We start from the raw sequence: 27,993 nt of genomic DNA on the forward strand, positions 1-27,993 counted from the left end.
GCAGATCCCTGTCTCTTGGAAGGCCCAAAACGGGACACAGGATATAAGATTCCTCCCAGCTGTGTACACTGAAGGAATCGTGTATGAAACCGAAAACCAAGAAGAGACATTTCTGGATTGGGAGTGCTGTGTGAGGGTTCTGCGGTTAAGAGGGAAGGTGAAAAAGATACCCAAGGTAAGGGAATGATGGTAACAGGTTGCTAATAGCCTTTAAGATTAGATTTTTAAAGAAATACATTGCAGGTGCTCTTGTGCCTGGCACTGAAGCTCCTCTAAAATGTCCTAAGGCAAATTATAGCTAGCCTGGTTTTTAATACAGCTGTTAAGAAGTTTGATTACTTACTAGACAGTCATTCTCTACTAACCTCAAGGGCTTTAGACATGAAACAAGCCTGAAAGCCTAAAATAATCATTTAACTTCATAAATCACTTAAGAGAAACTATAAGCAAATGGAAAACTCAAAGTATTTCAAACTTCTCCTTTTAGTGTACTGCTGTAGCACATTTCAGCATAACTGGGGAGAGATGTTTTACAAGGGCTTGTAGTGACAGGATGAGAAAGAATGGACTGAAGCTTGAGGAGGAAGAAATTCTTGACAGTGAAGGTGGTGAGACACTGGCACAGGTTGCCCAGGGAGCTTGTGGATGACCCCTCCCTGGAGATCATAGAAGCACAGAATCAACCAGCTTGGAAGAGACCTCAGAGATCAAGTCCAACCTATTACCTAATACCTAGCACCTCCTAACAACCAAACCATGGCTCCCAGTGCCACATCCAAGTCTTTTTTGAACACCTCCAGGGATAGTGACTCCACCACCTCCCTGGGCAGCACATTCCCATGGCCAATCACTCTTTCTGTGAAAAACTTTCTCCTCACCTTAAGCCTAAACTTCGTCTGGTGCAGCTTGAGGCTGTGTCCTCTTGTTCTGCCACTGGTTGCTTGGGAGAAGAGACCAACCCCCACCTGGCTACAACTTCCCTTCAGGTATTTATAGAGAGCAATAAGGTCTCCCCTGAGCCTCCTCTTCTCCAGGCTAAACACCCCCAGCTCCCTCAGCCTCTCTTCACAGGGCTGTGCTCCATACAGCTTCCCAGCCTTGTGCTCCAGACCCCTCCCCAGCTTTGTTGCCCTTCTCTGGACACCTTCCAGCATCGCAGTATCTTTCTTGAAATGAGGAGCCCAGAACTGGACACAGGACTCAAGGTGTGGCCTAACCAGTGCTGAGTACAGGGCAGAATGACTTCCCTCCTCCTGCTGGCCACACTATTCTTGATCCAGGCCAGGATGCCATCTTGGCCACCTGGGCACACTGCCAGCTCATGTTCAGCTGCTGCCAACCAGTACACCAGGTATCTCTCTGCCTGGCTGCTCTCCAGCCACTCTGACCCCAGCCTCTAGCACTGCATGAGATGTTCAAGGCCAGGTTGGATGAGGCTGTGAGTCTGTGAAAGGCCTTGAGCAAACTGGTCTAGTGGAAGGTGTCCCTGCCCATGGCAGGGGGGTGTAACTATATGATCTTTAAGGTCCTTTTCAACATAAACCATTTCCCAATATTTATCAAGGGCTTTGAAACCAGAAGCCTATTGTCTAAGAAGTTAAAATACAGACACTAAGCTCATATTTACCAACTGCTGCAGTGCAAAGATCATTCCTTAAATATGACTGTGAGTAAATTGAAAATGTAACACCACAAATTCCAACAGAACTGGCCAAGCTATCATCTAAGAAAATATCTACTGAGTTTCTCCCAATACATCAACGTGGTGGTGACCTACCTATCTGGTTCTCTTGAAACCAGAAATCTGATTTTCATCTGCATTGTAACTGATAGCAGATTTCAAGCCACAAGCACCAAGTTCACACCACAGCAGACAGTCTGCTATCCACGGTGCACTGCTGATGGCTTGCTGTATCCTGGCTAGAGCTTTAAGCGTGCAAAGGCTGAAGAGCCTTTTGATGTATGGACAGGTATCTCCATGAAAGGACAATTCTAGCCCCAGGCACAAATCCAGGCTGGATGGAGAGTGGGTTGAGAGTAACCCTAAAGAAAAAAGACTTGGGGTTGTTGATTGATGAGAAGCTCAGCGTGAGCTGGCAGTGTGCTCATGCAGCCCAGAATGCAAATCGTGACCTGGGCTGCATCAAGAGGCCAGCAGGACAAGAGAGGGGATTCTGCCCCTTTACTCTGTTCTCCTGACAACCCACCTCCAATACTGCATCCAATTTTGGTGCCTCCATCACAAGAAGGACACAGAGCTGCTGGAGTGAGGCCAGGAGAAGCCACAAACATGATTCAAGGGCTGGAGCACCTCTGCTATGAGGACACACTGAGCTGGGGGTGTTCACCCCTGAGAAGACTCCAAGGGGGCCTTAGAGCTGCTTTCCAGTACCCAAAGGGACCCTACAGGAAAGCTGGAGAGGAAATTTTCATAAGGGGGAATGGTTTGAAGCTGAGGGAGAGCAGGTTCAGGCTGAAACTTAGGAAGAAGTCCTTTGGTACGAGGGTGGTGAGACTCTGGAACAGGTTGCCCAGAGAGGCTATGGATGCCTCCTCCCTGGGGGTGTTTACAGCCAAACTGGATGAGGACTAGGGCAAGCTGGGATAGTTAAGAGGTGTCCCTGTCCACAGCAAGAGGTTGGAGTGGATGATCTCTGAGGTCTCTTCCAACCTAAGCCCTTCTATGATTCTTTGATTTGACCAGTGTTTTCATTGCTTCCAAAGTATTAAAGTAGCATAAGCTTTAGAGCAGGTGCCTAAACATTATCACCCCTTAGACTTCACACTCTCCCACAGACTGCAAATTCTCAAAGCAAGCCAGCACCACAGCTCCAGAATATAGACACTGCCCACCTGAACCTGGGAACCAAGCCTCTATCACAACTGGAAGTGACAGCTACAGAGAGAAACCGAGATCTGTGACCAGAGGGTAGCTAAAGCACATTCACTGTGCACCACTCAGGTATGCAGAGGGTAGCAGTCAATGGCCTGATGTCCAGATGGAGATGGATGACTAGTGGTGTCCCTCAGAGGTCTGGTACCAGGACCAGTGCTGCCCAGTACCTTCATCAATGCTACAGACAGCAAGAGAGAAACACCCTCAGCAAGACTACAGATGAGTGGTGAAGTCAACAGGCCAGAGGATGTCATCCAGAGAGAGCTGGACAAGCTGGAGAAGTGGGCTCAGGCGAATCTCGTGGGATTCAAAGAGGCCAAGTGCAAGGTCCTGCACCTGGATTAGGAAAATCCCCATTATAAATACAGGCTGGAGGATGAGGAGATTGAGAGCAGCCTAGCAGAAAAGAACCTAGGGGTGCTGGTAGGTGAGAAGCTGAACGGGAGCCAGCAAAGGGAACTTGAAGCCCAGAAGGCCAAGGGCAGCCTGGGCTGCATCAAAAGCAGCATGGCCAGAGATGGAGAGAGGGGATCCTGCCCCTCTGCTCTGCTGAGACCTCACCTGCAGTGCTGTGTCCAGCTCTGGGGCCCCCAAGACTAGAGAGATGTGGACCTGCTGGAGCAGGTCCAAAGGAGGACCATGAGGAGGTTCAGAAGTGTGGAGAACCTCTCCTATGAAGACAGGCTGGGAGTGCAGGATCTGTTCAGCCTGGAGAGGAGAAGGCTCTGGGGAAACCTTAGAGCTACACTGCAGTATCTGAAGAGGGCTGGGGAGGGACTGTTCTGTACAGGTGTGTGTATCAAAAGTTGAAAACACAGCATTAAAGACAAAACCCCCACAACTCTCATTCAAATTTTATTCAGCTTTCCTTTAACTGCTCTCCAGTTACACTTTTGCCTCTCACTTGTCATGCTCATTATTTTTCAGAGCTGTCCTACCCCAAAAGGCAACCACCATTCCTTCTTTCAGTGAGGAGGCTCAATTAATTTTGCCCAACTGTGTCTGACACAAAGCAATTTTGCCTCTGTGGCCTATTTCAATTAAGCAACACTTACCTGGTTCTAGTTTTATCACTTTTATTGCTGCTAGCTCCCCAGTGTTGACATTTCGAGCCTACAAAAACAGCAAAAAAGGAAACATTTTAGAGAGCAGAAGACAGCAAGCAGCCCTGCATTCTCAACTCTACATTCCCTGACAGCAGAGTCAAAGAGCAACCGAGTTACACAAAGAGCAACTGAGATACACAGCGGTCTAAAGCAGTGAAACCACTTGTGGGTTTGTGGCTTCTTTGAAGCAAAAACAATCTCAGGAAGAGCCACTGAAGTCAAACAATCTTCTGTATTTAAGTTCCATGCAAGGCTAGGTTGTTGGAGTTTCCCCCGCCCCCCCCCCAAATACACCATGAATTTATTGTTTTATTAGGTTTACAGCATACATTCTCATGACATAAGCATCGTTATTGACTTATCCTTAATAAGTGGTTTGGATACAAAAATAACAGTCCAGCACTGGTGCCCCCAGCATAACAGGGTCATGGAAGTGTTGGAGCAGGTCCAGGAGGCCACAAAGATAATCAGGGGGCTGGAGAACCCACCCCTTATGGGGACAGGCTGGGAGAGCTGGGGCTGTTCAGCCTGCAGAAGAGAAGGCTCTGGGGAGACCTTAGAGCAGCCTTCCAGTGTATGAGAAGGGAACCTACAAGAAAGACAGGGAGGGCCTTTTTACAAGGGCTTGTTTTGATAGGATGAGAGGGAACAGACTGAAGCTGCAGGAGGGCAGATTTAGACTGGAGATTAAGAAGAAATTCTTTCCAGTGAGGATGGGGAGAGACTGGAAAAGGGAGGTTCTGGATGCCTCCTCCCTGGAGGTGTTCAAGGCCAGGTTGGATGAGGCCTTGAGCAACCTGGGCTAGTGGAAGGTGTCCCTGCCCATGGCAGGGGGGTTGGAACTGGATGATCTTTAAGGTCCCTTCCAATCCACACCATTCTATGAATCCTTGTCTGTGCTTAATGCAAGTGAGCTGGATACCCAGAATTCTGGAGTTAGCATGCTCTCCTCTGCTACACATTTGTAGGAAGCAACCTTCCAACATCACATCTCATCCAGGATTTATTTTTTTTAATGATAAAGCAAGCTTTCTTAAAAAAAAAGAAGGGTGGGGGGGATATACATAAATAAAAACCAACCAGCTCACCTGTACAGAGATCTAAAGCTTTAATTATGCTTAGGAGAGTCTAGGCTGCCACATAGCTGCCTGAAATTCCACAAGTATTCTACTAGGCTGCTCTTCCACGTTAGAAACTCATAAACAAACCACCTACAGAGGTCCTGCCTGCAAAGCAGCTACAACAGGCAGGGATCAAGCAGCAGACAGGCAGGGCCCAAGGAGCATGTTGTACCCTGCAGCACATCTGACAGCTTCCAAGCCTCCCATCGGCCCACGCAAAACACTTCCTGCTCACGTCACTACGCGCCCCTTGGTCCTTACTCTCCACCACTCTCCAACTCTCCACTTGGTCCTTACTCTCCACTCTCCGACTCTCCTGGCTGTGCTGCAAAGGTGAGAAAAAAGCCAAGCCAAGCACAAAGGAGTTTGAAAGCATTCCCCTCTGGGGTGGGTTGAAATTTCACCCCCCCCCATTAACTTTGCCAGAGCAGCCCAGCTGGAAGCAAATGAAATCTGTATTTACAAGCAAAACTACAATCCACAATGAAATGCAACAAATATGTACAAAATATACAACAGTTACAGATATTTACAATTAACAAACAGCACAAGAACCCCCCCGGTCTTTGACTACCTAACTTCTCCTAACTTCTCCTTCTCTGCCTTCCTTCACACCCCCCTGTACAAAAGGAGGAGAGAAAGGAACAGGGAAAGCTGCTGTTAGATTGAACCAAAACAATGCAGCCAAGGTCAAACAGAAGCAAAGGAATTGTTTAGAATTATCTTTATTTTCCTTTTCACACCAAAGAGTGATTTGTTTACATTTTACTACTTTTCTGTTCAAGATCTGTGGGAAAATTTTGAAGGCACAGCCTAAAAATACCACACCCTCCTATGCACAGCAGCTCTGTGGCCAGCTTAGCAGCAATTCCTCACAGCACAACTGCATTTTGTAGAGGGCTCTGTCACGCTAAAGCCAAGCAAGCCCAATTGTTTTAAAACCATTAAGCAACAACATAAACAATGATAATAATGATTCCTCCTCCAGAAGAGTTGCATTTGACAGCTAACTAAAACTGCAGAGTCACCTGCCCTGTGCTTTCAGGGTGCTTGCATGCCTGCCTCTGCACCCAGGTTTGGAAAGAAGGCAGCAAAGCTGCTCCCCAGCTTTTGAAGGATGCTAAGCTACAGACTTTTTAGCCCAGAGAAGAGGAGGCTCAGGGGAGACCTTATTGCCATCTACAACTAGCTGAAGGGAGGTTGTAGCCAGGTTGGGGTTGGTCTCTTCTCCCAGGCAACCTGTGACAGAACAAAAGGACACAGTCTCAGGCTGTGCCAAGGGTGGTTCAGGCTGGATGTTAGGAAGAAATTCTTCACAGAAAGAGAGATTGGCCATTGGGATGGGCTGCCCAGGGAGGTGGTGGAGTCTCCATCCCTGGAAGTGTTTAAAAAGAGCCTGGATGAGGCACTTAGTGCCATAGTTTAGTTGATTAGATGGTGCTGAGTGATAGGTTGGACTTGATGATGGTTTAGTCATGAGGTCTGTGGTGATGGGTTGGACTTGGTGATCTTTGAGGTCTCTTCCAACCTTGGTGATTCTGTCATGCTGTGAACTCAAAGGTCTTTTCCAACCTGCTTAATTATGTATTCTTTCCTCTCCCCAGGCAAGTCTTGGTAGCTGGAGCTGCACGGTGCTGGACCACTGCTGCACTGAATGTCGTGCCCACTCTATGTCCCTACAGAGAGGCCAGTTCTGCTCTGGCTTTTTCCCCCCCCCACTTACTTTCACATATAAATAGGCCAGAATTACAGAACTAAGAGATGTAGATAATTGCCCACCTTGTAAGCCACCACTGGTCTCACTTAAGTCACTTTAAGAGCTCAAAGGCTCACACCTTTTATTCACTGGCTATGAGACTCATCAAATGTTGTAAAAGTACAGATCTTAACACAGCAGCTGGAAAGCTGGCTGTGGAGCCAGAAGAAGGAAAAAAACCAACAACCCTAAGACTATAAAAAACAGCTGGCAACACAGCCTGGAAACAAATGCAGTGCATATTTCTGTGTCTGGAGATCTACCCCGGTCATTCCCAGCACAGCTAATCTCAAACCTCTCACTGTTCCTTGGTGTGGCAATTGCCTTCTGGAATGCCAGGACTACTGGCAGTTTGCAGGCAGATGATTATGGATTGGTCTTGGAAGTAACAGAGATCCTATATGAATCAAAGACTCATCCATACTTGATAGACTGGGGGGAAAAAAAAGTTAACTTTTTTTCTGGCAGCCTTCCCTGTAAGTCACTGTCCCTGGAGGTGTTCAAAAAAGGCCTGGATGTGGCACCTGGAGCCATGGTTTAGTTGTCAGGAGGTGTTAGGTATTAGGTAACAGGTTGGATGTGATGATCTCTGAGGTCTCTTCCAACCTGGCTGATTCTATGATTCATTATTTGCCCATGCAGATGGTAGCAGGGTCTCTCTCCACTCATCACTATATATGGTGACATATATTATACTAAAGACACTAAGAACAGCAGAAATGGGAGCTCCTTTTATCTTTACCAGGGAATCAAGGCATCATGAGAAAGTGACACCACTGAAACATGAGCTGGGATTTTTGTCCCATATTTCTCTTCCCAATGTGTTCTTTTCACAGCAAAAAAACCAAACACAGATGCAAGATGCTCATGAAAATCAAACATCAGCACTTTTTCATCTCCACAATTAACCAGAAAAAAAATTACTGAAGCTTTAACAAAGACTAAAGGTTGTCAGAGGGTCTTGTTAATACTTAAGAGACCTGGTTTGGGGCGACTTCCACTAGTAAGGCAATCAAGGACACACAACTGTGGCAGACAGCGGTCAGGAAATCCTGAGGTTCTGTATACTGCATGCACCTGGCATGTGCAGGCTGAGCTGGGGGTCAGGGACATTGCTAGGCCAGCAAAAAAAAATGTTTGGCAATATCTTAAATTTTTATTTAACAATACTGTGTCCTGCTGGCAAGATTTTTTTTTCTCTATGGGTCCATAGGTCACTATGCAGTGCAAGAGTGGTGTGGCAAACTAAAGCCAAGAGAAAAAAGGTGGGTAGAAGATAGTGACAAGGTGGTGGGTTTGCACCACAGAGAATGTGGAATTTGCCCTACAAGGGTAAATAACCACACTAACTCAGAATTTGGAAGGAAAATGAAGTTATTTACAAAAGCAAACTAAAAGACAGAATCACAGAATTGTTAGGGTTGGAAGGGACCTCAAGCATCATCCAGTTCCAACCCCCCTGCCATGGGCAGGGACACCTCCCACTACAGCAGGTTGCTCACAGCCACAGCCAGCCTGGCCTGAAAAACCTCCAAGCAGGAGGCTTCCACCACCTCCCTGGGCAACCTGTGCCAGTCTCTCACTACCCTCATGGGCAAGAACTTCTTCCTAACATCCAATCTGAATCTCCCCACTTCTAGTTTTGCTCCATTCCCCCCAGTCCTATCACTCCCTCACACCCTCCAAAGTCCCTCCCCAGCTTTCTTGGAGCCCCATTCAGATACTGCAAGGCCACAAGGAGGTCTCCTCAGAGCCTTTTCCTCTCCAGACTGCACAGCCCCAACTCTCTCAGGCTGTCTCCAGAGCAGAGCAGCTCCAGCCCTCTGCTCATCCTCATGGCCTTTCTCTGGACACACTCCAGCACCTCCAGATCCTTCCTGTAACAGAGGCTCCAGAGCTGGACACAATGCTCCAGGTGGGGTCTCATGAGAGTGGAGTAGAGGGAGAGAATCACCTTCCTTGCTCTGCTGGCTATGCTTCTCTTGCTGCAGCCCAGGATGTGATTGGCTTTCTCGGTTGCAAGTGCTCACTGCTGGCTCCTATTGAGCTTCTCATCCCCCAGCAACCCAAGGCCCTTTCTTCAGGGCTGCTCTCAAGCCAGTCCCTGCCCAGCCTGTATTGGTGCTTGGGATTGCCCTGACCCAGATGCAGGACCTTGCATTTAGTCTTGTTGAACCTCATGAGGTTGTCATGGGCTCACCTCTCCAGCCTGTCAAGGTCCCTCTGGATGGCACCCCTTCCCTCCAGTCTGTCTGCTGCACCACACAGCTTGGTGTCATCAGCAAATCCGCTGAGGGTGCCTCAATGCCACTGTCCATGTCACCAACAAAGCTGTTGAACAAGACTAGTCCCAGTTCTGATCCTGAGGGACTCCACTTGTCCCTGGCCTCCACCTGGACATGGAGCCATGGACAGCCACCCTTTGGGTGCAGCCCTCAAGCCAGTTCTGTATCTGCATCCATCAAACCCATACTGACACAGCATATGCAAAAGCATAAAAGATAATAAACATATACAAAAATACATTTACATATAAAACTAGACAATAGTCCAGCTACCCCCTGTATTGTACAGACCAACCTTGTACACAAAAGGAGCCCACACCCCACCCCAGGCAAAGCCCAGAAGGCTGTGTGCCAGCTAAGTTATGTCCCTCTCATCCCAGCCAGTATTCTAACCAATAGCCCACATGATCGTCAGAGAGAGGTGAAAACAAAGTTCACAAAGGAGGCAAAGAGGGAAAAACAGGAGATGAGAAAGAACAAGCTGTGGTCCCAAACTACAGAGAAATTTGCCGAACCAATGAAATGGAACAGATTTGTCTTCTTATATTCTGCTCAGCCCCTTTAAGATCCTCCATCCCACTGGATGCAAGTTCTCTGGAAAAACTTGTTTACAATTAGGACATTAGTCCCTTAACCTCTAACACTCCACTTCAGAACAAAGCTGATTAAAACAGTGCAAAGTCTTATGTGATGGTAATGTCAAAAAATAGTATCACAAAAATCCCTAGATGCATCTACAGATACATCTGGAGCAGGACATGCAAAATGCCACCCGAAGGAATAGAGACCAAGCAGCAGGCAGCCCTGCCAGACCTGCACTCTCTACACCTTATAGCTGGTTTGGCACTCTCATAATGCAACAGGATTTCTTGTTTTGAGAATCACAGGATTGTTAGGGTTGGAAAGGACCTCAAGGATCAGCCAGTTCCAATTCCAATGTCATGGGCAGAGACACCTCACAGCAGGTTGCTCACAGCCACAGCCAGCCTGGCTTGAAAAACCTCCAGGCAGGAGGCTTCCACCACCTCCCTGGGCAACCTGTGCCAGTGTGCCAGTGTCTCACCACCCTCATGGCCAAGAACTTCTTCCTAACATCCAATCTGAATCTCCCCACTTCTAGTTTTGCTTCGTTCCCCCCAGTCCTATCACTCCCTGACACCCTCAGAAGTCCCTCCCCAGCTTTCTTGAAGCCCCCTTCAGATACTGGAAGGCCCCAAGAAGGTCTCCTCAGAGCCTTCTCTTCTCCAGACTGAACAATTCCAATTGCCTCATTCTGTCCTCACAGGAGAGGTGCTCCAGCCCTCTGATCATCCTCATGGGCAGCAAAGCACAAATGTCATGTCTTTTCACCTTCAGCTTAGGCACTGCTTCCTTTCCTCAACACCAGCAGTAATGGGCCTCTTTGGCCAGCTGGTCATCCCCTGGACCAGTACATCTTGGCTCAAGACAGCCAGAATGGAGAAACAGACCTTGATTTCATGCAGGTGACTGATGCCTTCAGGCACAGCAGGCTACCAACTGCTTAAGGGCATAAATTGTTGCTTAAAGAAACATGACTTGAAGTCAACAATCTGAATAAGCCATCACTTTGCATCCTGTTCCATTTGGGCTACCAGCACTGAAAGTGCTGTCCCAAGGAAGAGTAAGACTTTTGTTCATGTGGGTGCTGAAAAGAAATTGAAAATAAATATAACCCTGATTGTAGTGACACAAAGGTTCCCTGCCAAGGATGAATGTTAGGTACCTCTGACAGGATTGACTAGGTCTAATTAAATACCTTTGAAACCATCAGTCATGAAGCAATTCCTTGCTAATGTGAATGAGTGACTGAGATGTGCAAAACTAAGAAAGACTGTTCCCTGGAGAATTGTGTAAGGATCCTCATTCTACCAGTGGCTAGAAAGAAGAATGATACTTTTCCAGACAGCTAGACTGGAGGAGCAGTTAAAAAAAAAAATCCAACTGCTAAATCAGGCTGAGAGGTACTACCAAATTAAAGAGGAAATAATTACTGGGGTCTCTGTGACAACAGTAGGATAACAGATCAAAATGTTATATAAAAACTGCCACCCACTAGATGTAAAAGCTAGCAAAAATACAGGTTTTGTTCTGCCTGCATTATGCAAAAATTGATTAACCAAACTGCCTCACAACTGCAAAGAAATTATTACTGTAACATAGAGAGGAAAAGAGCAATAGAGTGAGGCAATATTCGGATAAGCTCTGGGAAACGTCGGCCCAGCCAAAGAAGTGCATAGTGTGTCTCTGGAAGTAAAAGCAGGAAGAAGGCACATTTAGCACTGCTTCTTACATATGTCACAACAGCAGATTCATACAGAGAAGAGCTCTGTGCAGCTGAACCAGTACTGACATAAAATCCAAGGTCCAAGGAGGAAAAAGAAATCTCTTGCCAAGTTGATACTCGTCCTTCAGAAGGACATTGGTCATATAAAGCATATATACAAATAATAGTCAAAAAAAAAGCAAACACTACAACAGCAAAGACAAAATGCTTCTGGTTCTGACTACTTACATGAAATGCTGAATGAAATGTAGACAAGCCATTTCTAATCAAGTTGCTACTTCATGGGATAACAGGTTCCAGGGTACAGACAGGCTTCCTGACCTGGATTAGCTTCACTCCTGAGGAAAATGCACCCCCCTTGCTTCCAGCCCTCCCAAGCTCACACGACTTCCCCAGGACCCAGTTCAATTCTCCAAGCTAGCAGAAACCCACTTGCCTCCTTTTTTGGGTTAGTTTTCTGCCAGGTTAGTTAACCATGCTGGCATCATGCTGAGCACCAGAGCTAACAGGAAGCAAGCAGCAAGACAGGCAGGAGCAGGGTAGGGAATCGCCACTCTCAGTCATCAGTTCAGCCCACCCTTCAAAGTCACAGCCGCAATTAACAGAGCTTGAACAACTGAGAAATGTGCTAAAAATAATTAGGTTCCACATTCTGGTAGGAAACATGATACCAAAAACCCAGTAACTACAAGTTCAGCAAGCATGGTTTTGATAAAGGCAATGTTAAACAAAAAGATCTGAAACTACGGCAAACGAAAATCTTGGAAGCAAGTTCACGCATTATTGGGTAAGGAAACCACAATAACTAAGATCAGTGGTACTTACTCAGCACAGTAAAAACAGGATGGCAAAACAGCCACCCCTCTCTGCCTGCCTGATAAGCTTCAAAATGGAATAAAAGCTGAACTAGAGAACCTTCAATGCACAGACAATAATTTATTCCCAGCAAACTCAAACGGACCTCCAACAGCTTTAACTTCAGTCAAGAAGAAAGGAAGATTAAAATGCCTATGGAAAAACACTCTGCTGAAAAGACACAGTTTCAATATTCCAGATGAAGCAGAGCTACAGAAGAATTGATGCCTTAAAGGACCATCCCAGAAAAGAGAAGCAAGAGCATAGATGTGGAGAGAGGAGACTTGTGCATAGGACTCTCTAAAACGGGAGCTTGGAGAAGTTCAAGCTCACCTGGAATGCAATTGGAAACCAGGCACCCTGAAGCACAGTTGACAATGAAATGCAGGAAGTCACCAGGCATCCTCTGGAGATACCAACAGAATGTGAGAGATTCAGGATGAAGCAGCTGAGCTGCTGCACAGAGGAAAATGACAGCAGCACTACTAATATGCTCTGTCAGAATATCGTGTGCAGCACTTCTAACCCAAACTCCAAAGGAATGGCAGAAATTCAAGAGAACCTGGGACTAGGGACAATTAGAAGAGCAATTTCATAGGAAAAAAAACAAAAAAAGACAGAAAAGTCATTCTACATGAGAGATGGGGAGCAAGCTAAATTAAGCAACCACCTCATTTAACTCTAGGAACATTTCCTGAAAGTGCCGAGGACAGGCCAGCAACTATTTTCCCACTCCTCTTTTACACTTCGCTTAACACCCTACACAAATTCTTTGCAACAGTGAAACACAGAATACAGAAGTTACTTCTATAAGAGCCTCATTCAGAGCATATGGAGCCTGCTCTTTGTGTATCATTTTGGGTGAGAAAACTCAACAGAAACAAAGGATAACATTTAAGAATTTTCCTGACACACAGCTGCAATCAGAAAAGCAATTTTTGCCTTCAGTCTCAAAACTAAGACTTTAGATTGAGCCAACATTTCATAGAATCACAGAATCAACCAGGTTGGAAAAGACCTCAGAGATCATCAAGCCCAACCTATTACCTAACACCTCCTAACAACTAAACCATGGCTTCAAATGCCACGTCCAATCCTACTTTGAACACCTCCAGGGACAGTGACTCCACCGTCTTAAGCATACTGAAATGCAGACAATGAAAATGTGCAAATGAAAGTGTGACATGCAACACTCATGAATACTCAGCTTCAAAAAACAAAACAACAACAAAAAAAAAGCAACCACCAAACCCCACTACCAGCAGATTGTCAGTTTTGTTAAAGATACATCAACACTACAACAAAACAGTAACTCAATGTCACCATTACCTACAGCAGGCTTCAGGAGAGACATCTCTGGACAAGGGAATGGATTAAGTCCTGTATTTTACTTAAACTTCTAAGAAGGACTTTGTATTATTAACATTATAGTTATCTAACATGGCAACACAGCTTCACTGAAGAGAAAAAACAAAATAAGCAGCCAAACATCTTTTTTTAGACCCTCACTGTTCTGTCCAGTGTTCACATCCCCAGAGATACATTAAGCACTAAGCAATCCAGACAACATACACCTCCCACAAGAAACTTGCACTGGTGCTGGCTGTTGGTGACTGTGCTTATCTGATAGAGAGCTAATGGAATGAACAGGTTACCCATTACCTTTTCTGTGATGCATTCATTATCATCTTCCCCAAGGCCTGTTTGAAAGCTGAACTTGGGTGGAAGAGCAGGCTGTAAAATATTGGTTGGAGCCAAAAATCCCTACTTGCAGCACACCAGCCAATTTCCAGATATAAACAGCAGGACTCACAGCATCAGGAGTGTTCCAATCCAACCCATGTCCTCATTATCATAGTATCATAGTATCATTCAGGGTTGGAAGGGACCACAAGGATCATCTAGTTCCAATCCCCCTGCCATGGGCAGGGACACCCCACACTAGATCAGGCTGGACAGAGCCTCGTTCAGCCTGGTCTTAAACACCTCCAGGGATGGGGCCTCGACCACCTGAAATGGGTTGTCCAGGGTTTCACCACTCTCATGGTGAAGAACCTCTTCCTCACATCTAGCTTGAATCTCCCCACCTCCAGCTTCATTCCATTCCCCCTAGTCCTATCACTACCTGAGATCCTGAGAAGTCTCTATGATTAATCCACACCACAGACTCTCAAAACTTCAAATTCCAGAATCTTCAGAGTAGAATCCTTGCCTCTTTTCCTTTTTAAAATATACAACTGCTTTTATTTTTTTTTTTAAGAAAAACAAATCAAGCATTTAATCCATGTGTCTCAGTTCAACTGAAAGGAAGCAAGGAAGTAGGTGCCAGCCTGCTCTGCTTTCAACTCATCCGCTCTTTGCCATGAAAGCAGGTTACAGAAAGGTCAGCACTTCACCAAGAATGCCAGTGTAACAAGATTGTCGTTTTATTAAGCCATTAATCCCTACCTACCAACAGTAGAAACACCTCCCTACACAGTTGTCCCTGCTAAGGTGGCAAACCACAATTCACAGAGAGTTTGAAGAGAGGATCCTCTTTGCTGAAACCCTAACACTTACAAGCACCATCCCTCACACAGCTCATTTCAAATTGGCACGATGGTTTCCCCAAGCACAAAATTCACCTACAGCCAGCAGGATGAAGTGAAGCAAAAAAGCTTCATGAAACCCCTCACAAATTTAAGATAAAACCCCAGTGAGCTTATGTGAAAGAAGCTGCTCTTAGGAAGAAGCTTTTCACCATGAGGGTGGTGAGACACTGGCACAGGTTGCCCAGGGAGGTGGTGGAAGCCTCATCCCTGGAGGTTTTTAAGGCCAGACTGGAGGTGGCTGTGAGCAACCTGCTGTAGTGTGAGGTGTCCCTGCCCATGGCAGGGGGGTTGGAACTGGATGATGCTTGAGGTCCCTTCCAACCCTAACAATCCTATGATTCTCTGTGGGGATGACACTTAGGACTGTATTACTTCCTCTTTGTCACATTAGAAGTAACCAGTTTGTGTCATTATTTTTGGGCTACTTTCATACTCTACTTAGACCTTGCCTCAAAATGAAACAGGCAATAATCCATCCAGGAGAAAAAGCACACCTCATCTTCCCTACACTGTCCACAGCCTAACCAGAAAGCACTTTACCTCTCTCTCATCTGGAAGAAATACAGGTTTTTTTATACCAGCTTAATGTATCCTTGTCCTGATATGTCATCATCTTTCTTGGCTGTCACAGGGAGATTGTAAACAAATAAATCCACTCTGCCTCAATCAACAACAACAACGAAAGAGTCACAAGCAGTGCCAAACAACTGGCTACTCACAAGACACCAAAGTGAAAGCTACTGCAGTGCAAGTACCATAATCATCCAGAAAACCTTGATAAACTCAGGGAAACTGAATAGGTTTCAGATGCAGAGGGGTATGACAAGTTTGAATATTCACTCTGTAGCTGGTAATGTCCTTAAAGTTAAACCAGAAACAAAGATGATTTGGCTAACTCACATTCATCAAAATTCCATACACAGCACTGAATAAATCTGATTGGTAAGATGGCACAGAGTCAGCATGCCAGTTAAAACAAAATCTTTAACAGAAACAGAGCTAAACACATCAAGGTAACATTTTACAGGAAAACAGGAAAGGAGAATATAAGGCAAGTAGACTTGGACAATTAAATCATCAGCATAGTACCCCAAGAAAGCTTTCAAGGTGGGGAAAAAAGAACACAAAGCCCCTTTCAATTAAACAATTAATAAAGCAGGATTTAGCCCACTAAGAGCTCAATAACAAGAGGATTTAGGTCCTCAAACTTTCATAACATGTTGGTGAGCTGGGATTAAACCAAAATCACCCCAACCCAAATAAGACTTCATTCTACATACATTCACTCTGTGCCAAAAGCAGCATCAGGCCCCAGTTTTGCGCACCTCAAACCGGAATAGCTCTAAATGTTTCCCTATGGTCCTGCCTAACGACACAGGTCCTCTTAAAACACCCATGGCCCACCCTGGGGTGGCAAAACCAGACCAGAAGACACTTGGAAAAGCACACGTTTGAAGTGATGCTTCCAACCAACTTCAATTCTTCCCTCTGCCCTGCCACCAGACAGGAGCAGCTGTCATCCCACCCGAGGGGCAGCCCACCAGGTGGGCAAGAGTTCAAGGGGACACACAAGTAACAGCGTATGCTGCAGAGCAGAGAAAAAAGAACAAGGTACGCTATAAAGCCATAAAAGCTAAAATTATGTTTGGCCGCTGTTGCTTTAGCTTTGCTTATTCTACCCTCCCAAGTTAGGCCAAGATCGTGAAAGACTCTGATCCTAACGACAAGGTCCCTGACTTCCTGGTTTGCCCTCCGTCGAGCCTGCCTCAGGTTTTGCAGCGACAGACGCCCAAAACACTGATATTTCCACCCAAGACAACGACGAGAGCAGCAGGCTGCTCGCCTTCAGGCACACAATTTAAAGTGACATTTGTGCTAGCAATGAACGAGCAAGCGTGTGCTTCTTGCCGCCTGCTCCGGAGGGGAGCTGACCCCCAGGCTCCGCCCGTGGAACAGACACCCGAGCCGGCACCCAGCAGCGGCAGGAACCGGCTCCCGGGCCGCAGGCAGCCGGGAGCGTGCCGCGGCCCCGCACCACCGGCCCGGCGCCGGCAGCGGGGGCCGGCCCCACGAGCGCCCAGGTGGGCCCCGGAGGTCGCCTTCTAGCACGGGCTGGGCTGGCCAGGCTAGCGGGCAGGGGCAGCGAAACAGGGCTGGGCCTCCGCGGAGGGCACCTAGGGGCGGCCAGGCCGGGCACCCTCCCGCTCCCACGACGCCCGTGGTCGGTACGAGGAGGCAGACCCCACCTGAAGTGGGGGGCGGGAAAACGGCGATCTCACTGCCCCCCAACAGCGGGAAGCCTCCTCAGAGACGGGGAGGGAAGGTAAACATCTCTTGGCCACGGAAGGCCCCCCGATTACTTGGGGTGAAGGGCCGGCCCGGTTGCTCGGCAACAGAAAACCGATCACCGTGGGAGGGGCGGAGAGACAAGAAGCCCCCCGCTTCTCGCAGCGGTGCTGCACCTACCTTGTAAACGTCGCCGTAGGTGCCGCTGCCGATGCGCTGGATGAGCTCGAAGTCCTCCTGAGGGTTGCGCCGAGACAGGTCGCATACCCGCCCGCCGCCGCCACCGCCGCTCATGGTGCCGGGGGGAAGACCCCGCTCGGCTGCGACCCCCTGGACCGGAGGAGAGGGTGAGGGAAGCCGATACCGGAAGGCTCACCGCCGCCCCCCGGCCCGCTCCGGCAACATGGCGCCGCGTCCCGCAGCGCGCAGGCGCAAAGGTGATCGCCGCCACACTCCGCCTCCGCGCTACCGGGGCCTGCGCGAGGCGAGGCGAGGCGAGGCACGGCGGGGTGGGGTGGGGCGGGGTTGGCCCCGCCCTGCGCGCGCGCCTCGCGAGCCGCTCCCTGCCTTCCTTCCCTCCCTCTCTCTCCCTCCCTCTCTCACCCTCCCTCTAACGCCCTCTCCTCTTCCCTCTCCCCTCTTCTCCTCCTCCTCCTTCCCTTCCCTCCACCTCCTTCTCTTCCCTCCACCCCCTCTCTCCCTCCACCCCCCCTCCCCCGCTTCTTTCCCTCCTTTCCACCCCCTCCCCCATTCCCTCTCTCCTCCCTCCCCTCCATCCCCCTTCCACCCTCTCTTCCCCTCCTCTCCCCCTCTTCCCCATCTCCCCTCTCCCTCTTCTTCCCCCCTACCCCCTCTCTCCCCCTCTCCCTCCCCCAACTCCCTCTCTCCCCTCTCTCCCTCCCTCTCTCCCTCCCTCTCTCCTCCTCCCTCCCTCCTCCTCCCTCCCCTCCCTATCCTAGTGGCTTGCTACAAAGGTGTAACTACATCAGTGGACCAGGAAAGACCAGCAAATGTCACCTGCCTGGACTTGTGTAAGGCCTTTGGCACAGTGTCCCACAAGACCTTTCTGACTAAGCTGGAGAGATGTGGATTTGAGGGGTGGACTGTCCAGCAGATAAGGAATTGGTTGCATGTTTGCATACAAAAGGTCAATAGCTCAATTTTGAGCACCTCAGTACAAGAGAGATGTGAAGGTGCTGGAGCCAGTGCAGAGGAGGGCAACAAAACTGAGAAGGGCCTGGAGAATAAATCTTGTGAGGAACAACTGAGGGAGCTGGGGCTGTGTAGTTTGGAGAAGAGGGGGCTGAGGGGAGACCTCATCGCTTTCTACAACTACCTGAAAGGTTGTGGAGAGGTTGGTGCTGGTCTCTTCTCCCTGGTGATTAGTGATAGAACAAGAGGGAACAGCCTCAAGCTATGATTGGGTAGGTTTAGACTGGACATTAGGAAGAAGTTTTTCCCATCAAGAGTGATCAGGCACTGGAATGGGCTGCCCAGGAAGGTGGTGGAGTCACCAAGCCTGGAGGTGTTTAAAGGTGTTTTGGACGTGGTGCTTTGGGCTATGGTTTAGGGGTGACCCTTGCAGAGCAGGGTCAGTGGTTGGACTTGGTGATCCTGAGGGTCTTTTCCAACCTGAATGTTTCTGTGATTCTGTAATGTCCAAATGGAGATGGTCAACACGTGGTGTCCTTGCTTTTGGGCCAGTGCTATTCAGTATCTTCATCAATGATACAGACAGTGAATGACCAGCTGCCAGCTGGACTTAACTCCATTCACCACCGCTCTTTGGGCCTGGTCAGCCAGCTAGTTGTTAGCAAAGTGACCACCCATGGAAGCTAGAAGCAGTCAGTTTTCTCCAGGAAAATGCTGTGGGAAATGCTGTCAAGGGCTTTACTAAAGTCCAGGTTAAAAACATCTACAGCCTTTTTCTCACCCACTGTGCAGGTGACCATGTTGTAGAGAAGGAGATCCAGGACCTGCCCTTCATGAACCCATGCTGACTGGGCCTGATCATCGTGGTTGTCCTGCGTGTGCTGTGTGTACTCGGGATGGTCTGCTCCATCAGCTTCCCCAGCACCAAAGGTAAACTGACAGGCCTGTAGCTTCCCAGATCCTCCTTCCAGCCCTCCTTCTTGTAGATGTTACACACATTGGGTAACTTCCAGTCTTCTGGGACCTTGCAGTTATCCACAGCTGCTGAAAGATGAGGGGAAAAGGCTTAGTGTGCACCTCTGCCAGCTCTCTCAGAATCTTTGGGTGGATTCCATCCAGTCCCTTAGACAGAATAGAACTGATAGAAGGGACCTTGAAGGCAACCTAGTTCTAGCCCCTCTGCCATGGGGACCTTCCACCAGCCCAGGTTGCTCAAGGCCTCGTCCAGCCTGGCCTTGAACACCCCCAGGGAGGAGGCAGCCACAGCCTCCCTGGGCAACCTGTGCCAGTGTCTCACCACCCTCACAGGAAAGAATGTCTTCCTAATCTCCAGTCTAAATCTCTTCCAGCTGAAAGCCATTTTCCCCTCACCCTATCACTGCAAGCTCTTGTCAAAAGTCCCTTCCCACCTCTCCTGTAGCTCCCTTCAGGTACTGGAATGCTGCTCTAAGGTCGCTCTGGAGCCTTCTCTTCTCCAAGTGACTGCAATGTCAGAGTATGTCAGCAGGCAAAATGAAGAAGAGCTGCAGTTCTTTCTTAAATGGTGTTGTTTGGCAGCTCTACTTCACTTCTCAGGCATGCTGAGGAAATCACCATCAGGCTCTAGTCAGTGCCTATATTTATTGAATAACTGGAAAGGGAAAGAGACAAAAGAAGACTTTTGTAAAGGGGAAATAGTTTCCTGAGATTGTGGTCCTTGTTAGGCAGGCTGACACTGACATCTAATGGCAGAATTCTGGAGGAGTCATTTTGTATAGCACTGGATTGAAATGAGGTCAGGCTGCCTGTAGGTCCTTCACTTGCCCCTGAGTGCTCTGCACAGGCGTGGGCCAGGCCCCAACACGTTGCAGTGATTCCTGTCTCTCAGGAACTTCTGGGCTGACAACAGATTTTTTCCAAGTGTTTTACCAGTTTGCCAGGATTTTGCACTTGTTGAGGGGTGACATTCCAAACCACTCGAGATGGCCACCATCCTAGGCACTTACCTATAGTCTCCCACACACCCAGCCACTCAGAATTACCCAGCCTTGGGGCAGGTCTCCAGGTGGTATTCTTGGGAGAGACCTGCATCCCTCTAGATAAAACTTGGCCCATCAGTTGTGTGAGATTACATCTAAACCAAGTGGCAAGCAGACTAATCATAGCCTAACGTGCCACCAAGCAGCACAGCAACAGCATAGCTCTAAGCCCTTCCCCTGAGATAATGAGCACCACCACAGAGGGTACAAGTGCATATGATTTTATGCCACCCCTGGAAAGCAAAAATGCATCAAACACAGTAAACATTCCAGAGGAGAAGAAAACCCAACATAACTTGCTTTGTGTTATCTCAACCCTTTTAAACTCCTGCCTGGCTCACCCAATTAGACTGTCTGGGTTAAAGACAGCCCATTCTCCAAGCCCCACCTTGGGCTCCAACACAGACTGCTCTGGGTTAAAATTGGTGGTGATTTACATATAGAATACAGAATTAACTAGGTTGGAAAAGACCTTTGAGATCATCAAGTCCAACCTATCATCCAACACCATCTAATCAACTAAACCATGGCACTAAGTGCCTCATCCAGGTTCTTTTTAAACTCTTCCAGGGACAGTGACTCCACCCCCTCTCTGGGCAGCACATTCCCATGACCAATCTCTCTTTCTGGGAAGAATTTCTTCCTAACATCCAGCCTAAACTTCCCCTGGTGCATCTTGTGACTGTGGCTTCTTGTTCTGATGCTGGTTGTCTGGGAGAAGAGACCAACCCCCACCTGGCTACAGCCTCCCTTCAGGTAGTTGTAGACGGCAAGAAAGTCTCCCCTGAGCCTCCTCTTCTCCATGCTTAAACACCCCCAGCTCCCTCAGCCTCTCCTCACAGGGCTGTGCTCCAGACCCCTCCCCAGCTTTGTTGCCCTTCTCTGGACATGTTTGAACAACTCAACATCTTTTTTAAACTGATAACAGACTCTGCTCCCCCACATAGACACAGATGGGAAGGAAAGTAACACAACCTCCCACACACCCCCACTCTGGGTTGAGAGGGGTTTAATGAGCTGACAGGATGCACAATTACCTTAGTCTATTTCACAGAAAAGCACAGCAAAAAGCAGCAGCAGAAACCAGCGACAAAACGACTCCTCCCTCACCCCCTCAAGCATGCAATAGGCAGGCCAGCAGAAAATACCGGCACCCCAAACCTGGAATCCAGAAGCTGCAACTGGAAACAGGAAGCTTCTCATGATACAACCTGAACTTCAAGCCCCATGATAACCTGGCTCCAGCCAGCACTTTCATTTTGGAGCTAGCATGCTACAAGTAAGGTATTGAATACACATCAGCAGATTGAACTCAGCCATGACAGTGCTGCCACTTTCCCTGGGGAAGCTGGAGCAGGACATACTCAGTTTGGAACATGAGCTTTTACTGAGTCAAAAAAACCACAAAGTGAACCATTGCAAGGTAGAAGCTAATGAGGCTACCCTCAAAACTCCTTTGGGCTTTGAAATAGTTGTAACAGGCAGTGAGGAAAACCAGAGTATTGTGTGCTCTTGCTTTCCCTGACTGAGTTAGAGCTTAATCTCCTGGTAGAGACAGAGATAGACATTTTCAGTTTGGAACAAGATCTTTTATGGAGTCTTAATAGAGCACAAAAAGAAAACACTGCATGTTATAAGCTAAAGTAAAGGAGCTAGCCCCAGATTCCTTCAGGCTATGAAGAAGATGCATGGAGATTGTAAGGATGGAGTAGAGAATTCAGTGCTGCCACTTTATAATGTGTGGCTGGAGCAGGACATACTTTTGAACACTAACAGGGCTTGGGGTGTAGTGCTGTAGGGTTGTTGTGCTGTATGGCAGGAACACCTCCAACTAGATCAGGCTGCCCAAGGCCACATCAAGTCTCTTCTTGAATGTCTCCAGGCACAGGGCCTCAACCACAGCCCTGGGCAACCTGTTCCAGTATCTCACCACTCTCATTGTGAAGAACTTCTTCACAATGTCCAACAATAAGGTGCCCTCTGAGCCTCCTTTTCTCCAGGCTAAACACTCCCAGCTCCCTCAGCCTCTCCTCATAGGGCTGCACTCCAGACAAGGGTGGCACAGTGCCCTCCTGCATCTGACTCATATCTCCCCCTGGCTTACCTAGGTTCAGGCAAGTGAACAGACCTCACCATGGGTTCAACAACTAAATTAGGAGCCCTGAGAGTTTAGTTTCTGTCTACATTCAATGGAAGAATGTGCTTTTCAACTAAAAGAACAAGTTGTCCTGTTGGCAGCACTAATGGATAAAAAGTGGAGGAAAAGGAAGAGCTGGATGGTGACAGGGAGAGCATAGAATCATAGAATTGTTAGGGTTGGAAGAGACCTCAAGGATCATCCAGTTCCACCCCCCCTGCCATGGGCAGGGACACCTCCCACTACAGCAGGTTGCTCACAGCCACAGCCAGCCTGGCCTTAAAAACCTCCAGGGATGAGGCTTCCACGACCTCCCTGGGCAACCTCTTCCAATGTCTCACCACCCTCATGGGGAAGTCTTGATTTCTTCCTAACATTCAATCTGAATCTACTCCTTTCTAGTTTTGTTCCATTCCCCCTAGTCCTATCATTACCTGACACCCTAAAAAGTCCCTCCCCACAGAGGACATCAGAGAGGACAGAGTGAGTGAGTGGCTAGAGAAGCTACGAGCTGAAGGAAGCATCTTTGCAGATTTTCAGGAAGCATTCTGTTACGACATCATCAAAAAGACTGCAGCTCTTTGTCCAGCATGCAGCAGAGAAGATCCAACCCCTTGACTGCTGCCTGGACAGGATTTGCAGGGGGAGCCGGAGGCAGAGTCCTGATGCTTCTGGAGGGCAGCTTCTCGCTGGGCAGCAACGACCACCACAGTGTGCCAACACTGAGCTCTGATAAGCTGCTCCTGGCTGCGAGCCATGACCACAGAGAAATAACAGTGCAGTTCTGGATCAGGACTTGACCCACATTCCCCCTTGCAGGGTAGCTAGGACAAATGCTGCTCAGATACACTCATGGTAACCATTATTCTCCCAGGACAAAGGAGACCTTGTTATTTTGAGCGTATTGGTGAAAGTCACGTTCACTTGCTGCTTCAGTTTCAAGGAGGAGGCAAAAAGGGATACAACAAATTATCTGAAACTTTGCAGACATTGGGCAACACATGGAGACATTTGCCACTGAATATTTTAAGTCTGACAAGAAGTGATCAAGAGCCTTACTTGGCTCCTGTAGCTCACTGTCTTCACAGCTGAGCGCTGGCTTGGGAAATTAATGTTGACACAATGTTCATTCTCCACGTGGGGCCATTACAGACCTTGGTGACCAACAGGCACCGTTTTACAGCTGCATGCAGGTAAAAAAACCTGCACTTCTCTTTCTGGAGGATGGAGGAGGAGAAGTGTAAAAGTAGGAGGATTATCTTCCCTCTATAATGGATTTTTTAATGGAGAAGGAAAAAGGAAACCTCTTTTATTCAGGAGCTCATGGTTACTTGTCAAATTCTATCTCAGTATCAGCAGATCTATCATCCTCAGCAACTATGAAATCTCCTCTGGTTTTAACCACTGATCTCTGTGTCAGCAGAAGATGAATACTGTGGACATTCCATCAGGCTCTTGAAGTCATAGAATCATAGAATGGTAGGGGTTAGAAGGGATGTCTGAAGATCATTGAGTCACCTTCCCTGCCAATGCAGGATCACCTATGGCAGGTCACACAGGAATGAGTCCAGATGGGCCTTGAACATCTCCAGAGAAGGAGACTCCACAACCACTCTGGGCAGCCTGCTCCAGGGCTCTGTCACCCTCACAATACAGAAGTTTTTCCTCATGTTGAGGTGGAACTTCCTGGGCCCCTTGTCCTACCACAGGACAACACCAAAAAGAGCCTGGCCCCTTCTTGGCACCCACCCTTCAGATATTTATAAACATTCATAAGACCTCCTCTCAGTCTTCCCTTCTCCAGAATAAACAGCCCCAGGTCTCTCAGCCTTTCTTCATAGGACAGATGTTCCACTCCCTTCAGCAGTCTCTTAGCCCTCTGTTAGACACTCTCCAGTATGTCTCTGTCCCCATTGAGCTGGAGAGCCCAGAACTGGATGCAATACTCTAGATGTGGTCTCACAAGGGCAGAGTAGAGGGGGAGGAGAACCTCCCTTGACCTGCTGGCCACACTCTTCTTGATGCACCCTAGGATACCACTGGCCTTCTTGGCAACAAGGGCACATTGCTGTCTGTTGGACAGCTCAAGGAACATTTACACTTGCCTTTCCCAAGGCCAGCCACAGATGCTGTTTGCAAGGCAAGCAGGTCTGCCCACAGGAACCAGCGTGAAGAAATAGATTCCCTCTTGTAACGCAAATTAACTGTAGTTTTCAGCCACAGAGACCAAGACATTCGGTATGAGATGTTCCTTAGGGGAGCTTTCATTTGCTCCTTCTGATAACAACACTGAGAAAGTGATAGCCTTCTTTTGCAAGCATGTATTCACTAACCAGTTATACTGCATACCCCATGTTGGTGCAATTTAGGCTGATGGCCTTAAACTTGAGGAGGGCAAATTTAGACTGGAGATTAAGAAGAAATTATTTCCAGTGAGGGTGGGGAGACACTGGCACAGGTTGCCCAGGGAGTTTGTGGATGTTCCTGGAGATGTTCAAGCCCAGGCTGGATGAGGCCTTGAACAACCTGGGCTGATGAGAGGTGTCCCTGACAATGGCAGGCGGGTTGGAACTGGGTGATCTTTAAGGTCCCTTCCAACCCAACCCATTCCATGAAGCTATGAAATTGCAGAAGGTGTAGGAAAGCCTTTTTTGAGGGAAAGAGTCAACACTGGGATATAGGCAGAGGATGAAACTGTGAGGAAGGAAGATAAGCATAGAGAACTAGGTGAACTTCTAAGGACCTTCCAACCCAAACTAGTCTATGAATCTATACATTTTGATTATTTCACAGCGAGGTGTTACCTACATTCCAAGAGGAAAGGCAGAGCATCTGACCACTCTGACTCTATCCCATCCCTGGAAGCTGTTAAGGCCAGGCTGGGTGAGGTTCTATCAAACAGATCTAGTGTGAGGTGTCCCTGCCCATGGCCAGTGGGGTTGGAACTGGATGATCCTTGCGGTCCCTTCCAACCCTAACAATTCTATGATTGATTCTATGATCTCCCCCCGCATCCACGGCAGCTAGCCCTGTTCTGCAGCGTTGTGGGTGTTTTGGAGGGCTTGGGTAGAGGTAAGGAGATCCTACGGGAGCCTTTGTAGCTGGGTCTGACGTTGCTGGCAGCCTGCTAGACTATGGGTGGTGAAATGGGTACCTCGTGTGGCCACAAAGGAGCAGTGCAACGGATCGTTGATCTTTTTGCCTCGGGCAAATTCCTGCCATATTGTTCCAGAGAAGCAATCAAGTGGTAAAGAAGGAGATTGTCCGTCCCACCAGCACTGGGGTGGGGTTCATTGCTCTGCACTTCAGTGCTGACATTGCTAGAGGCATCCCTCTGGGTTCTTAGAATCACAGAATTGTTAGGGCTGGAAGGACCTCAAGGAGCATCCAGTTCCAACCCCTTTGCCATGGGCAGGGACACCTCACACTACAGCAGGTTGCTCACAGCCACAGCCAGCCTGGCCTGAAAAACCTCCAGGCAGGAGGCTTCCACTACCTCCCTGGGCAACCTGTGCCAGTGTCTCACCACCCTCATGGGCAAGAACTTCTTCCTCACATCCAATCTGAATCTCCCCACTTCTAGTTTTGTTCCATTCCCCCCAGTCCTATCACTCCCTGACACCCTCAGAATTCCCTCCCCAGCTTTCTTGGAGCCCCCTTCAGATACTGGAAGGTCACAATTAGGTCTCCTCAGAGCCTTCTCCTCTCCAGACTGAACAACCCCAACTCTCTCAGTCTGTCCTCATAACAGAGCAGCTCCAGCCCTCTGCTCATCCTCATGGCCCTTCTCTGGACACCTTTCAGCACCTCCAGACCCTTCCTGTAAGAGAGGCTCCAGAGCTGGACACAGTGCTCCAGGTGGGGTCTCAACAGTGTGGAGTAGAGGAGGATTCAATGATCCTTCTCATGACTTCATAGAGAAGAAGAGGAGGCTCAGGGGAGACCTTATTGCTCTCTACAGCTACCTGAAGGGAAGTTGTATCCAGGTGGGGGTTGGTCTCTTCTCCAGCACCAGAACAAGAGGACACAGTCTCAAGCTGTGCCAGGGGAGGTTCAGGATGGATGTTAGGAAGATATTCTTCACAGAAAGAGTGATTGGCCATTGGGATGGGCTGCCCAGGGAGGTGGTGGAGTCACCATCACTGGAGGTGTTTAAGAAGAGACTGGATGAGGCACTTGGTGCCATGGTTTAATTGATTAGATGGTGTTGGATGAAGGTTGGACTCGATGATCTCAAAGGTCTTTTCCAACCTGGTTAATTCTATTCTATTCTATTCTATTCTATTCTATTCTATTCTATTCTATTCTATTCTATTCTATTCTATTCTATTCTATTCCAACATGGCAGAGATTGAACCTGGTTCTTTAGAAATTACTAGAGCACCCATCCAGCTGAATGTCTGCACTCCTCAGGGGTCCAGGATCATAAGTAGTTACTCTGCCCTTGTGACATCCCACCTCATATACTGCATTCAGTCCTGGTGTCCCCAGCAGAAGGACACAGGTGTCCAGAGGAGGGCCACAAAGATGATTCAAGGGCTGGAGAAACTCTACTATGAGGACAGGCTGAGGGAGCTGGGGGTGTTCAGCCTGGAGAAGGTTCCAGGGAGACCTTAGAGCTGCCTTCCAGTACCTGAAGGGATCCTGCAGGAAGACTAGAGAGGGGCTTTTCATCAGGGTGTCCAGAGACAGGACAAGGGGGAATGGTTTGAAGCTGAGGGAAAGTAAGTTTAGAGCGGGTCTTAGGAAGATGTTCTTCAGTATGTGGGTGGTGAGTCTCTGGAATGGGTTGACCAGAGTGATTGTGGATTTTCCTTCCCTGGAGGTGCTTAAGGCTAGGTTGTATGAGGACTTGAGCATCTGAGTCTAGTTGAGAGGTGTCCCTACCCATGGCAGGAGGGAGGGTTGGAGTAGATGATCTCTGAGGTCCCTCCCAACCTGAGTAATTCTGTGATTCTCTGAATTAGTGGCACTAACGCTGAAACAGATAAAATCTGCAGGTCCCACCTGGAAGAGAAGGTCTGGGAACGTGTTCACACACAGGCCTGAAATTCATAGCAACATCAGAAAAACTGAGAGGACATCTGGGCAACAGAGGCTACAAAAATTAATCTAGAGGAGGGTAACTAGCTGCACTATTACTGGTGGGAAAGGGGAGATTAAGGAGCCGGGTCAGGAAGTTACAGGCAGGCAGAAGGATGAGTCAAACACCCTGTGAAGAAAAGCAAATACTCTAGCAGGGTGTGCAAACAAGAGCACAGCCTGCACTACCTTAGCCAGTTTTGCCTAAGCCCTGACAATTCTGTGATTTTTCCAAACTGTTACAGTTTTAGGGCTGTGCTTAATTGTAAATAGAGTTTTCCAGAGGATTCAAGTCCAGGGGCTAGACAGAAGAATGGAAGGTAAGTTTGTCTCATCCAACTGGGCTGCAGAATTTCTTACATTGGGCAGCAGAAGCTTGTTTTCTCTCTCTCTCTGGGATCTC

At 48.2% G+C, this 27,993-nt stretch overlaps 1 protein-coding gene and 1 long non-coding RNA gene across 6 annotated transcripts in view; one reads left to right on the forward strand and one right to left on the reverse strand.

Moving 5' to 3' along the window:
* The window catches only part of MAP4K3 (mitogen-activated protein kinase kinase kinase kinase 3), an 88,510-nt gene extending 70,889 nt beyond the window's left edge, over positions 1-17,621 (reverse strand). For 3 of the 5 annotated variants that reach the window (XM_068153063.1, XM_068153062.1, XM_068153061.1), the window contains exons 1-2: positions 17,382-17,621; positions 3,952-4,009 (exon numbers count right to left, since the gene is read on the reverse strand). In XM_068153063.1, coding sequence (XP_068009164.1) covers positions 3,952-4,009; positions 17,382-17,495 — 172 coding nt within the window. In that variant the 5' untranslated portion in view covers positions 17,496-17,621. The remainder of the gene's footprint in view (positions 1-3,951; positions 4,010-17,381) is intronic. The other 2 variants (XM_068153065.1, XM_068153064.1) reach the window with 1 other exon arrangement.
* Positions 17,622-18,162: 541 nt separating this feature from the next.
* On the forward strand, positions 18,163-27,973 carry LOC137448508 (uncharacterized). The gene is made up of 3 exons (XR_010989112.1): positions 18,163-18,232; positions 19,146-19,283; positions 27,836-27,973. It is a non-coding gene; the product is annotated as an uncharacterized lncRNA (long non-coding RNA).
* Positions 27,974-27,993: the final 20 nt, after the last annotated feature.

This window comes from Melanerpes formicivorus, unplaced genomic scaffold (genome assembly GCF_026170545.1).
Source record: "Melanerpes formicivorus ecotype bairdi unplaced genomic scaffold, bMelFor1.0.p_v2 SCAF_25, whole genome shotgun sequence".
Taxonomy (NCBI): Eukaryota; Metazoa; Chordata; class Aves; order Piciformes; family Picidae; genus Melanerpes; species Melanerpes formicivorus.